The sequence below is a fragment of the Microcaecilia unicolor genome, chromosome 5 (genome assembly GCF_901765095.1).
Source record: "Microcaecilia unicolor chromosome 5, aMicUni1.1, whole genome shotgun sequence".
In the NCBI taxonomy this organism is placed as follows: domain Eukaryota; kingdom Metazoa; phylum Chordata; class Amphibia; order Gymnophiona; family Siphonopidae; genus Microcaecilia; species Microcaecilia unicolor.
In genome coordinates, this window is record NC_044035.1 from 182,987,294 (window position 1) to 183,001,237 (window position 13,944).

The following is a 13,944-nucleotide window of genomic DNA, read 5'->3' on the forward strand; positions in this document are numbered from 1 at the left end:
CTGCGCCTTAACAGGTAAAAGACAAAAGGTTTTTCTTTTTGGTTTCTTACTGCACACCTTTTTAATTTATTTGAAAGCTACCCATCTGTACATATGAATATCATGAAATCTAAATTAAATATCACTAAAAAAAGCTTTAAACATTATTCTACCTGGTAGAAACAGCAATTTTAAACTCTGTATTTTCAGATCATTTGTCAACAATACAATGTTTATCCAGGTAAGTGCCCATGGCTGCGTCAGCCCCGCCGTTGCCTGTCAATGTGTGTCACTGAAAGAGTATGAGGGAGCGCCATCTGCCTGTGGGTCAGGACAGGACTTAGCTGCTGGACGCCAGAAGCAGTGTCTCCTTAGGTTGACAGCAAATAGCAACACCCCCCACCAAGCAGGGAGGGGACAGGACCGTGGAACTGGGAGGGAGGGGGAGGGACCCTTGAACTGGTAAGGGGACCCTGGACCTGGGAGGGGGACTATGGAACTGGGAGGGAGGGAAGGTGACCCTGGAACTGGGAGGGTGGGGACCCTGAAACTCTGAGGGAGGGTGGGGGGGGGACCCTGAAACTGGAAGGCACCCTGCAACTCGGAGGGAGGGGGGATGACCCTGGAACTCGGAGGGACGGAGGGAGGGATGGAGGGGGGGGGACCCTGGAACTGTGAGGGAGGAGGGAGGGGCCCCTGGCACACACTCTGATTATCACACACACACTCTCTCTCTCACGGACACACTCGCACCCAGTCTCTCTCACTCTCTCTCACACACACACACACTCGCACATTCACTCTCTCTCACACAGTCAATCTCACAAACACTCTCTCAAACATACACACTCCGAGAAAAACCTTGCTAGCGCCCGTTTTCATTTCTGTCAGAAACGGGCCTTTTTCACTAGTATTATATATATATATATATATATATATATATATTATCTAACACCCTGAATAGCCTACTGCTTCTGGTTAAAAACTACCTCCTTTCCCCCCCCTTTGTATACTCAAGGCAGGTTTTCTTTTAGTCGTTTTGCCTCTTTTCTCCTTTTTCTTCCAGCTCAGTCAGATTTGTTGCTGGGATTCTACCACCACATCCCTTCCTTTACAAATTCTCTTATTTTGAAGGACTCATCACCCCACTGTTCCTGAGGCTGGAACTCCGTATTGAACATTCATATATAGCTACCAGGCATCAGCCTTTAATAACCATGACTCTCCTCTCATCCTCAGGGGCTGTCAGAGCTATCTACCCAAGCCAGATTTTAAAGCAACTGGGTATGGGCTTATTCTTCTATTTAATATCTTCAAATAATCACATCAGGATATTTATAAGCCATAAAAGTGTGTACACAGTATAATAGGTCATAGATGGATCATTAACACCCTGGCAAAAGCTCCATCTCTGGCCGCCTTCAAATCTGAATGTGGAGTACCACAAGGATCACCACTCTCACCAACCCATTTCAATCTAATGATGACACCTTTAGCCAAGTCTCTATCCAACCAAGGACTCATCTATGCAGACGATGTCACGATATACATCCCGTTCAAACAAGACATAACCGAAGTCACAAATGAAATCACACACAGCCTCCAAATAATGATCTCATGGGCGGACGCATTCCAACTAAAGCTAAACGCAGAAAAAACACAATGTCTCATCCTGTCCTCACCATACAATACAAACAAACCCAATACCATAAACACCTCAGACTACACACTTCCGGTCTCAAACAGCCTGAAAATACTGGGAGTCACTATTGACCGTAATCTCACACTTGAAGACCATGCGAAAAATACAGCAAAGAAAATGTTCTACTCAATGTGGAAACGTAAAAGAATCAAACCTTTCTTCCCAAGAGAAATATTCCGCAGCCTAGTACAATCAATGGTACTAAGTTACCTAGACTACTGCAATGCCATATACGCCGGATGCAAGGAACAAATCATTAAGAAGCTTCAAACCGCACAAAACACAGCAGCCAGACTCATATTTGGGAAAGCGAAATACGAAAGCGCCAAACCCCTAAGAGAAAAACTACACTGGCTCCCACTAAAAGAACGAATTGCGTTCAAAGTTTGCACCCTGGTCCACAAAATCGTCCATGGGGAAGCCCCGACCTACATGTCGGACCTCATAGACTTACCTATTAGGAACGCAAAAAGATCATCACGAACATTCCTCAATCTCCACTACCCTAACTGTAAAGGGCTAAAATATAAATCCACATACGCGACTAGCTTCTCATACATCTGCACGCAACTAAGGAATGCATTACCGAAGACCACAAAGAAAACGAAAGACCTAACCATCTTCCGAAGGCTACTGAAAACAGATCTTTTCAAGAAGGCATACAACAAACATCCATCTTAAATACTACACAACAACATTATACACGATCCTTACAAAACCGAACTTTAATAGCATGACTGATTAACCTCTTTGCTTTCAATTATCAAGCACTACCACCATAAACCTTATGTCGAATAGGATCTCTATATAGGCGAAAACCTAATGTATGTGACAATATAATTTATTACTCAGGAACCTTAAGCATTACCATAATGTATTCTTCTTCACCATGTATGTATACACATGGTATAAATATATTCTATGATCTGTCCCATATATATCATATTCCATGTATGTTACCATGTATGTACAGTATGTACCATAACACAAGTTACTTCTGTTACCCGGAAATGGCAACCGCCATTACGGCAAATGTAAGCCACATTGAGCCTGCAAATTGGTGGGAAAATGTGGGATACAAATGCTACAAATAAATAAATAAATAAATAAAATCTAAGCTAAAGAGACCCTGGGATTGCGGGAGTTGAGATGCCCTCCCTATCAGTGAAAACTTTGGCATTCGCAGACAATATTCTGTTGACCTTGACACGCCCCTACAGGTCGTTGCCGTACCTCCTGGATACTATAGGAGAATTTAGCTTCTTTTCGGGGTTTTCCCTTAACCTACAGAAGTCAGTGGCGTTCCCAGTGCAGAGATCGATTAGGGAGACATGGGAGGGAGAGTTTCCCCTTACGTGGTCTACGGGGCCCTTAAAATATCTGGGAGTACTAATCCCTGCTGATTTATCTGATTTGTATGACGTGAATATTGAACCGCTTCGGCAAAGTACACGAAACACACTGCGGGGTTGGCACTCGCTCCCGTTGTCCCTCATGGGACAAATTGCACTATATAACATGATATTGGTGCCTAAGTAGACTTATGTGCTACAAATGGTGCCGCTGTGCCTGTCGCAGAAGGACGACCAGTGGGTAACACGGTTGTTAGCGAGGTTCATATGGCAGGGTAAGAAATCGCGTATGCGAGCGTCTCAGCTCTTTTTACTGAGATCGGGGGTGGGGTTGGGGCTGCTGAGTATCAGACTCCTTTCGATTGCCAGTAACATGCGTCACCTCACGGATTGGTTCCGGGGATCGTCTTACTTCTCATGTATTGGGGCTGAGACGAAGCTGTTTGCCCCGGAGCACTTTAGTGCCTGGTTGCACGCGGCGCCGGGGAAACTGCGGACACCTCCGGCTTTTGCACCAATACTTATGCCTCTGAGGAAAGCTTGGAGGTGGGCCTATAAGTTTTATGGCTTATCCGCGGAATCCTCTCTGCTGTTGCCAATCCAGGGTAACAGAGACTTCATGCCGGGTACCACTTCGGCAGATTTTGCCATGTAGGGCACAAAAAACTTACAGTATTTATACCAGCTATTTAATGAGGATGGCACACTAAAATCTCAGGTGGAACTGCAGTTGGAGTATGGGGTTGAGGGACTAAATTTCTTTTCTATGTTCCAGCTGCGCCATTATCTGAGATCCCTGCCGGCCTCCACTATGACAGCGCAGGTGTGGGAACAATTAGTTACCATATTGGGGTTGGACGCACAATTAAGGGTCCCTCTCAAATACTATCATGCTTCCCTGCGGGAACATCTGGGTGAGGTGGAATATGGTAAATTAACTGGAATAAAGAGCTAGCGACAAACCTCCAAGATGGAAACGGTAAAGGTTTGTCTCTTGGGAACCCAAAGACTGACGGAGAATGTGACGTTGCAAGAAACACATTATAAATTTTTGATGAGGATGTACATTTCACCTCATAGAGCATATAGGGCATCAATGGGGACGGAAGATAGGTGTAAGAAGTGCGCCCAATCCCCAGCTGACCTAGGACATATGTTTTGCAGGTGCCCGAGGATCCTTGGGTTTTGGCGCCAGGTCTGTCAGCATGTGTCTGGGCTCTGGGGGGTTGTTTGGAAACCAACTCCATCTCAGCTATTTGAGGTGTTCAGAGTGTCCCCGTTTGCTCCTCGGGGCCTTAGATGTTTTTTGAAAAAAACAATCCTGGTTGGAAAGAAATCGATTCTTCAACAGTGGATAACCGGTGACCCGCCTACACTGCAACACTGGCGATCTAATATGATACACCTCGGCGCTTTGGAGCGTAGGGGAATAGAAGACCTATCCTCGCCACAAGGAGACAGGCTTTGCAAAGTCTGGTCCCCCTTCTGGGACTCATTGACTGCAGTAGCGCGTAGTAGAATTTTGAATTCTTAAGTGCGACATGGGGGGGGGGGGGGGGGGAAAGTAAAAATGTATTTGCACTGAGTTGTATTCTACCATCATGAGATGACTTTAGTGGTGTATGAAGCGTTTCTCCAAGGACAGCATTGTGTTTGTTTATTATTGCACCAATAAAAATATTTAAACATAAACAAAAAAAACAAAAAAAATCTAAGCTAAAAGCCCACCTTTTTGATGCTGCTTTTAACTCCTAACCTTTATTCACTTGTTCAGAACCCTTATTTTATCATCCTCACCTTAATATTCCCTTATCTCTTGTTTGTCCTGTTTGTCTGTCCTAATTAGGTTGTAAGCTCTGTCGAGCAGGGACTGTCTCTTCATGTTCAAGTTTACAGCGCTGCGTACGTCGAGTAGCGCTATAGAAATGATAAGTAGTAGTATTTTTTTAACCCAAACACAGCAACAACAATAACCAATCTCCCAGCAGTTCTGGTGTCTGCAATACGGGGGTGTCTTAGCACAAGTACAGCACTCTCAGCCACTATCCCCGCTTTATTCAAAATAAGCAGTACAGTATATCAAATAAATTGAACCTTGAAGACTCCATTCCCAAGTGTCCATAAGAACTGGCATTAAAGGTGCACCACAGTAGCACTTTAAATAGAAAGCAAGTACTTCTCACTGCTGCTGCATCACAGAAAGGCCTGGCTCTCCCTTGTCCCTTTCTTTGATGCTAAACAGTTGTGTATGTATAATGCATATAAATGGTTTTATAATATACCTGTACATAAAGCTGCACTAGTAAAAGTATATGTGTGGACACATGCAGTCCCCTACTGTGGATTCCTGGACAAAGCCTCAGACACCTTCAAATGGTTCCTACCTTTCATTCGGACATGGAACTCTCCTAGTTGGCTCTCCAGCTCACTCTCCAAAGTGCACATGTTCTGAGAAGAAGAAGAAAACAAAAAAGTGTTCATATTAGTATAACCTCTGTGGTAAGAGGCCAGAGAATGATTTGTCCAACCTCTCCCTATACTGTATTCTATTCTGGTACTTATATTCCGCTTATGTCTACCCAGGAATCAAAGCGGGTAACACAGCAAATCCCTAAAGACAAGTAACTTGCCCTTAAGAGAAAAGCAAAATTCAGAATTAAAATTCACTAATTAAAAATCATAAAATGTACTAAAAAGAAAGATCTTTAAACCTTTACGAAATTGAAAATAATTACGTAAAGATCTAAATTTGCAAAGGTACCATATTCCATACCTTGCTGGACAAACAGGAGAAAGAGCTCATGAATTCGCTTTAGTTTAATATTCTTAACCGACAGAAATTTTAAGCACAGAACTAAAATGAGAATTCATTCTCAAGGAAGAGAAAGTTAACAATTCAGTAAGAGATAATGGACAATTTCCTGAAAAAAATGTATATACACAGCATGCTACCTTAAATTCCAATTGGGCCTCAACAAAGAGGATGCCCAATCAAACTTTTTGCATCCATAAATTAATTTAGCCACAGTATTCTGAAGATGTTGGTTTATAAAAAATTTTTGAAAAAAACAGTACACAGAACACTGCAAAATAACCAACTTGAGTCAAAACCAGTGCCTGCACTAGGACCTGAAAGTCCTCCTGAAAAATAAAGACTTCACTGTTCTTAACTGACGTAATTAATTAAAAAGAAAACCTTCCTACTCAAATTATTCACCTGATTTTCTAGAGTCAACTCCAAATCTAAGATAAACCACAAAACTCTTATAGAAACTTTGAAAAAGACAGCTTCTCTCTTGATTTCAATTTTATAGGCTTAGGAATACCAGAGTTTGAATTACCAAAATACAACTTAGTTTTGGTAGTGTTCAATTTTAATAAATTTTTAGAAGCCCATCTTTGGGTTCTTATACTATCCAAAATTAAGTGGAGACTTTGTTCACAATTATGACCTAGTGGAATCAAAATAAAAATATCATCTGCATAAAATAAAACCAAACGTTGTGAAGATTCCATAAAAGCACTCAAGGAACTCAAACACATTAAAAACAACTGAAGAAAGCAGAGAACCCTGGGGAATTCCATATTTTGGGGTCAGAGATCTAGCAAAGTATGCATTCTTCTTCACACTATAACTGTTTTCTAAGAAAACATTTAGGGCCCTGTTTACTAACCCTTGCTGTAGGTGCACTAACATTTTTAGCATGTGCTAGAAATTAGCACAAGCTAATACTAGAGACACCCATAGGAATACAAAGGTGGCTGTAGCATTAGCTAACGTTAATTTTTAGCACGTGCTAAAAACGCTAGCGCACCTTAGTAAAGAGGCCCTTAATCCACTCTAAAACTTGTCCTGAAAAACCAAGCTCAATCAACCTTTCTATAAGCAAAACATGATCCACCGTATCAAATGCCCCAGAAATATCAAACTATAAAAGAATAAAAGAGAATTTCTGACTTAAAGATTAGATTCAAGGAGTAAAGATTCAGTACTATGGATGGATCTAAACCCATGCTGAGAATTATGTAAATTTTGAAAGGAAATCGAAAAACTGCGTTGTTTGAGAAGCAACTAAAGATTCCAACAGCTTGGCTAGCCACTGGACGAAAATGTAAAGTTAATGACAAATCTAATCCCTCCGATTTGGGACTAGGCATCAAAATAATTCTTCCCTTCTTGTAATGAAACATTAACCAAAAGCAGTTAGCCAACATATTATCTCTATGGGAACACACCTTAATAAAAATGAAGGGCAGCTAATGATTTTAATTTAAGCTGCACTTCATTATCCTCAAGGAAGTCTATAGTTGGTCAACAAAAATATCTTTGGGTGGAACTACATCCTCTCCCAATTGTACAAGAGAATTATTCAACTCATTATCCTGAAGGGAAGATCTAATCTTTTTCACTTTATTTACAGAGGGGGCCCTTTTACAGAGCGGAGGTAAGCCCAATGCGGGCTTACCGCTCACTATTCCAGGACTACCGCAGGCCCAACGCAGCCACCAGCAATAGTTCCAGGTTGAGCGTGCACCATTTCCAGGGGAAAAGAACCTCGAAAATGGTTAGCACAGCAGTAACCGGCGGTAATAGGGCATCGACATATGCTGCCCGGTTATCATCGGTTTATCGCAGGATACCTAAACGCCACCTCAATGGATGGCGGTAAGGGCGCCCCACCATATGGCCATTTTTGCTTTTGTGGCTTTCTACTTGATACGGTAAAAAGGGCCATGGCGCACGGGAAAAATGGCCCTCGCCACTACCACAGGGCCTTTTTTTCCTGCAGCCAAAGTAATTTGTCCAATTCTCAGCTCACAGCTGTTAAGAAATCACTGAATTGTATGACCAATGAAGAATTAGTAAGATTGTCAAAGAATTTCCATATCTGAATTACTTTCTCCTATTATCTTTTATAATACAAACTCATTTGGTAATTTTTAACCTTAATTCTCCACTATTTTCTCAATTGACCATCCTGTGATTTCCTCCATGATTTCTCCAACTGTCTACAAGAACTTTTTAGCTCACGTGGAGGGGCATAATTGAACGAAAACGTCTATCTCCATGGGCGTTTATCTCCGAGAACGGGTCCGTGAAGGGGCGGACCAAACCGTATTTTCGACAAAAATAGACATCCATGTTTTATTCGACAATTTGTGAGCTGGGCGTTTTTGTTTTTCAGTGATAATGGAAAATGAAAGCGCCCAGCTCAAAAACGAATAAATCCAAGGCATTTGTTCGTGGGAGGGGCCAGGATTTGTAGTGCACTGGTCCCCCTCACATGCCAGGACACCAACCGGGCACCCTAGGGGGCACTTTTACAAAAACAAAAAAAAAGGTAAAAGAGCTCCCAGGTGCATAGCACCCTTCCCTTGTGTGTTGAGCCCCCCAAATCCCCCTCAAAACCCACTGCCCACAAGTCTACACCATTACTATAGCCCTAAGGGGTGAAGGGGGGCACCTACATGTGGGTACAGTGGGTTTGGGGGGGGTTGGACGACTAAGCATTAAGCAGCACAATTGTAACAGGTAGGGGGGGGATGGGCCTGGGTCCACCTGCCTGAAGTCCACTGCACCCCCTAACAACTGCTCCAGGGACCTGCATACTGCTGCCAGGGAGGTGGGTATGACATTTGAGGGTGAAAATAAAATGTTGTGAAACATCATTTTTTGTGGTGGGAGGGGGTTAGTGACCACTGGGGGAGTCAGGGGAGGTCATCCCCGATTCCTTCCGGTGGTCATCTGGTCATTTAGGGCACTTTTTGGGGCATTATTCGTGAAAAAACAGGGTCCAGGAAAAGTGTCCTAAATTCTAGCTAAAAACGCATACTTTTTTTCCATTATCGGTGAAATGCGCCCATCTCTGTTCGGCCGATAACCACGCCCCAGTTCCGCCTTTGCCACACCTCTGACACGCCCCCATCAACTTTGTCCGCATCCGCGACGGAGTGCAGTTGGAAACGTCCAAAATCGGCTTTCGATTCTACCGATTTATTCGTTTTGGGGAGATAAACGTCTATCTCCCGATTTGGGTCGCAATATAGGCGTTTTTCTTTTTCAATTATAAGCTGGTAAGTGTATCAGTACACCAAGGTTTACTCTTCCTAGAATAACTTTTAGTCCGACCTTCTGGAAATTGGGCAATAGCCTTGGTTACCTTTTCATTCCATTTTTGTAAAAATGAATCAGTTGATTCTTTTATCTGACAGATATTACTAGAAATTTTAGACCAACACTGATCAACTTCTATCCTCCTTTGTGAACATTGGTTCTCAAAGCTCTTATTAATAAATTTATAGACATAAGAAAAATATATAGTAAAATCTGCCAGGTAATGATAGGTGACCAAGCAATATCTGACAACAATTTATACTGATATAATTTCGTAGCCCATGCTACTAAGTCTAATGCATGACCTCTCTCATGAGTCAGAATATTAACCTCCTAAATTCATGTAGATAATTCTCAAATCAATGTCATACTCAACACCACATTATAATTTTTGGGTAGTGTTTCCCCCCTCCCAACAGTTTCTGGCTTCTTTAGCCATTCAGTTTAACTTAGTGGTTCTCAACCCTCTGGGAACATCTAGCCAGTCAGATTTCCAGGATACCCATAATGAATATGAGATAGATTTGCATACAACAGAAGTCATGCATGCAAAATTTATCCCATGCACATTTATTGTGTATGTCTTGAAAACCTGACTGGCTAGATTTGTCCAGAGGACTGGCTCGAGAACCCCTGGTTTAACTTGAACCAGCCTTCATCTAAAACTACATTCCTATCACCTCCCATTTACACAATGCTCCTCACAGGTCTTCCACTAAGCCATTTCCTCACTCCAATGTATTCACAATTCAATTGTGACATATATAAGCACATGTCACTTAATCACTCTTCTCAAGTCACTACATTGGTTCCCTATTCATTTCCACACATGATCCAAGCTCCCACTACCTCTCCTCCCTTATGTCTCCCTACACCCCTTCTCATGTTCAAGCAAGTTGCTTTCTTTGCCCTTCTGTGGTTTCTACCTTGTCGTGCCACGCACTTGGGAAAACACGTCCAGGCTCAGTGCAACATGCTCCTTTAACCAATTTCAAATTTAGGATAAAAAAATGTGCTTACCACGTTAGTCCAGTTTAAAGGTAATAAATGGGGGGGGGGGGGGGGGACATAAAAAGAAGCTAGAACAATATTTTTTTGACCTGAAGGTGGCAGCATTACCTTCAAAAGTTAATTAGTCGAATAAATAAAAGTTGTTGTTTTTTGTTTGTTTCATTTCTATGTATTACTATTAAATTTTGGATAAAAAATCCATCTTTGAGGCTGCTTTTAATTCTTAACCCCTTATTTCACCTTCTCCTGGTTTTATTTGCACCATTTTTATATATGGCTTTCAATCTCTCACGTCTTATATGCTTGTCTTGAATACATGAATATAGATTGTAAACTCTATCAAGCGGGGCAGTCCCAACCACTCATATGTTTTTTTTGTGGGGGGAGGGAGATTACGAGCCTAAAACTTAATTTGGAGGGGGGGTGGCATAAGGCTTAAGGTTCAATTAGGATGGCCAATACCTTTTCACCAGCCCTGCAACGCTAGGACTCTTATGTGTATTTGGAAAGCACTGCATATGCCAAGTAGCACTAAAGAAGCGATAAGCACTGGTAGTAGGCGCAGTTAAGTACTTCAGTGTATTTTTGACACATCAAGGAGTATCCCTCACCCCGGCCTCATCTCAGCACAAACTGAGGGTCCCCAGCCTAGGCCTTAACTTGGTGAGCTACTTCCAGACATTACCTAATCCCTCATGTACGTCTGGTATTCTGCTCCATACCTTCATATTCCCCTGGCATATCAGAGAACATCCTCAACCCAAACATTATCTCTGCATACTTCTGACATGTCAAGTAATCCCAGCCCTGGCCTTACCTCTGTATACTCCTTGTATCCTTTGCCTGCTTCAGCAAGACTTTCTCGGGCCTCCTTACTGCCAGGGGATGCAGTGTAGGCTTTGACCATGTTGTTCGCTCCATCTCGGAGTCTCCTCTGGATGCAATATGATTCATAGAGTTCATCTATCTGTGGGGAGGGAGGATGAACAAAAATAAATGGAGATTTTGAAAGATAGGGAGGGAGAGCAATGAAAAGAGCAATAGAGAGAGGGTATGGAAGAAAGCAGGAAGTTTAAAAGACAATGAAAAATAAATAATTTAGTTATATATTTAAAAGCATCAACATGTCCATCTAGTGTAGTCTGGCTTTCAAAGAGGGAATGGCTAGTCCACTGACTAGATCTGTTTATGTGATAAATGTAAAATTAAGGCTTAATTTTAATCCGTTCTCTGTTAACATGTTTACAAATGAGCCAGATTTTCCATTCTTTACATCTGTTTAGAGACTGGAAGGACAGAGATATTAATTAAATTAAGGTACTCTTAGCCATCAGCTGACATAATTCAATTTGAGAACATAAAAATGCAAATGTAATTTCCCCGTATTGTTCTCATTCCAGTACAACCAAAAAAAAAAAAAAATATCACTCTAATATCTCCTGAAATTATTTTTTTAAAATAAGGGGGGGGGGGGGGGGGGGGGTCACGTGATGCTGTAACAGCAAGAGGACGCGGTTGGCTCCTGGGCCCTGGTCCCATTCTTTTCCTTTTTTATAATCTAATTTGCTTTAATCAAACTTCTACAATGCCAGGAGTGGTGTTTGGGAGTACAAGGACAAATTTCTGCGATGGGACAGTGGTGCTATGTCATCTAGAGCTGGGAAGAAACTTCGAGTGAGCTCATGCCAGTCGGATGGTAAAATGGAGATCTTCCTGTTGCAAATTCTGAGATCAAAGAGACAGCACTTGCCGATATTAGACGTGCGGTTGCTGAGACCCTTGGACCCCGATTTGAGAATCTTTTGGGACAGATTTCACATCTAGAGAATTTACTTAATGAAACTCAAACCGTGTACTTTGGAGTTGGAAGAAAGGTTATTGTCCTTAGAGGACACGATGAGAGCAAATTCAACAGACTTAGCGACGAAGACACAATTACAACAGCAGGCTGAGAAATTAGATGACCTGGAAAACCGCTCCAGGCGGGGAAACCTGCAGTTCTTGAGCATTCCTGAAATGGTGACGAACCCTCGCCTTCTCCCTGTGTTGGACTGGTTAGCGGTTGAGTTTCCAATGCAGGAAAATCTTGGGCCTATTAAACTGGAACCTGCACATCAGCTTAGCCAGAGAAGTCCCAGGGATCTGAGACCTTGCATGTTGATTGCAAAGCTGCATAACTATATCCACAAGGTGGAAATCTTGCGACAATATAAGAACAAACGCGATACGTTACAATATGAGGGGACTCCTATTAAGATCTTTCAAGATTACTCTCCCATGCTCAAGGAGAAGCAGAAACTATATTATCTGATTTGCGCCACACTGATGGCTAAACAAGTCCGATTTCTGTTTCTGTACCCCACACAGCTCAAAGTGTTTCACAGTGAGCACTGGAAGGTGCTGAAATCGAGCACATCTGCCCAGGAATTTCTAAACGTGCTGTCCTCATCTGAAGCACAGACTACTTGAATGGTCTGGGCATTTCATGTCTATCACTCATCACTTATTTGTTGCCATGCAATTGTGACCACCCTAGCAAATATTGTTTCTTGCTGACCTTAATTTGACAATAGGGACCGGGGTTCAGGGGAACATTTTAGGTTTCAACATTTTTTTTTATTGATGACACCATACTACTACTTAAAATTTCTAGAGTGCTACTAGGATTACGCAGCGCTGTACAAATTAATAACTAAGGACGGTCCCTGCTCAGAAGAGCTTACAATCTAAAGGACGAAATGTCAAGTTGGGGTAGTCTAGATTTCCTGAGTAGAGGTGTTGTGATTAGGTGCCACTAACCAGCAAGTACAATAAAGGCAGCAGTGAAAAAAAAACATAAAACAACAATGGCAAGATCTATCATCAACCATTTTAACAAATTTCTCCCTCCCTTCCCCACCACCCCCTCCCATTTTAACAGAAAGTCCCCATCATGAGGTCAGGGGCCAGAACATTATCAAAGCAATATTTACAAGGGCAGGTCATTAAGTGAGACTATCCTGCTTATAATCGAACGAGAAAAACGCCCAAGTTCCGACCTAAATCGGGAGATGGACGTTTATCGCACAAAAACGAATAACACGGTATAATCGAAAGCCGAACTTGGACGTTTTCAACTGCACTCCATCGCGGAAGCGTACAAAGTTGACGGGGGCGTGTCGGAGGCGTGGTGAAGGCGGGACTGGGGCATGGTTATCACCCGAACAGAGATGGGCGCCTTTCGCCGATAATGGAAAAAAAAAGTATGCGTTTGTAGCTAGAATTTAGGACACTTTTCCTGGACCCTGTTTTTTCACGAATAAGGCCCCAAAAAGTGCCCTAAATGACCAGATTACCACCAGAGGGAATCGGGGATGACCTCCCCTGACTCCCCCAGTGGTCACTAACCCCCTCCCACCACAAAAAATGATGTTTCACAACTTTTTATTTTCACCCTCAAATGTCATACCCACCTCCCTGGCAGCAGTATGCAGGTCCCTGGAGCAGTTGTTAGGGGGTGCAGTGGACTTCAGGCAGGTGGACCCAGGCCCATCCCCCCTACCTGTTACAATTGTGCTGCTTAATGCTTAGTCGTCCAACCCCCCCAAACCCACTGTACCCACATGTAGGTGCCCCCTTTCACCCCTTAGGGCTATAGTAATGGTGTAGACTTGTGGGCAGTGGGTTTTGAGGGGGATTTGGGGGGCTCAACACACAAGGGAAGGGTGCTATGCACCTGGGAGCTCTTTTACCTTTTTTTTTTTGTTTTTGTAAAAGTGCCCCCTAGGGTGCCCGGTTGGTGTCCT

At 42.7% G+C, this 13,944-nt stretch overlaps 1 protein-coding gene across 1 annotated transcript in view; it reads right to left on the reverse strand.

Annotated features, from left to right (window-relative positions):
- Positions 1-13,944, reverse strand: part of RIPOR1 (RHO family interacting cell polarization regulator 1) — a 203,455-nt gene that overhangs the window by 94,154 nt on the left and 95,357 nt on the right. The window contains 2 exon segments of the mRNA XM_030203645.1: positions 5,418-5,481; positions 10,977-11,126. Coding sequence (XP_030059505.1) covers positions 5,418-5,481; positions 10,977-11,126 — 214 coding nt within the window.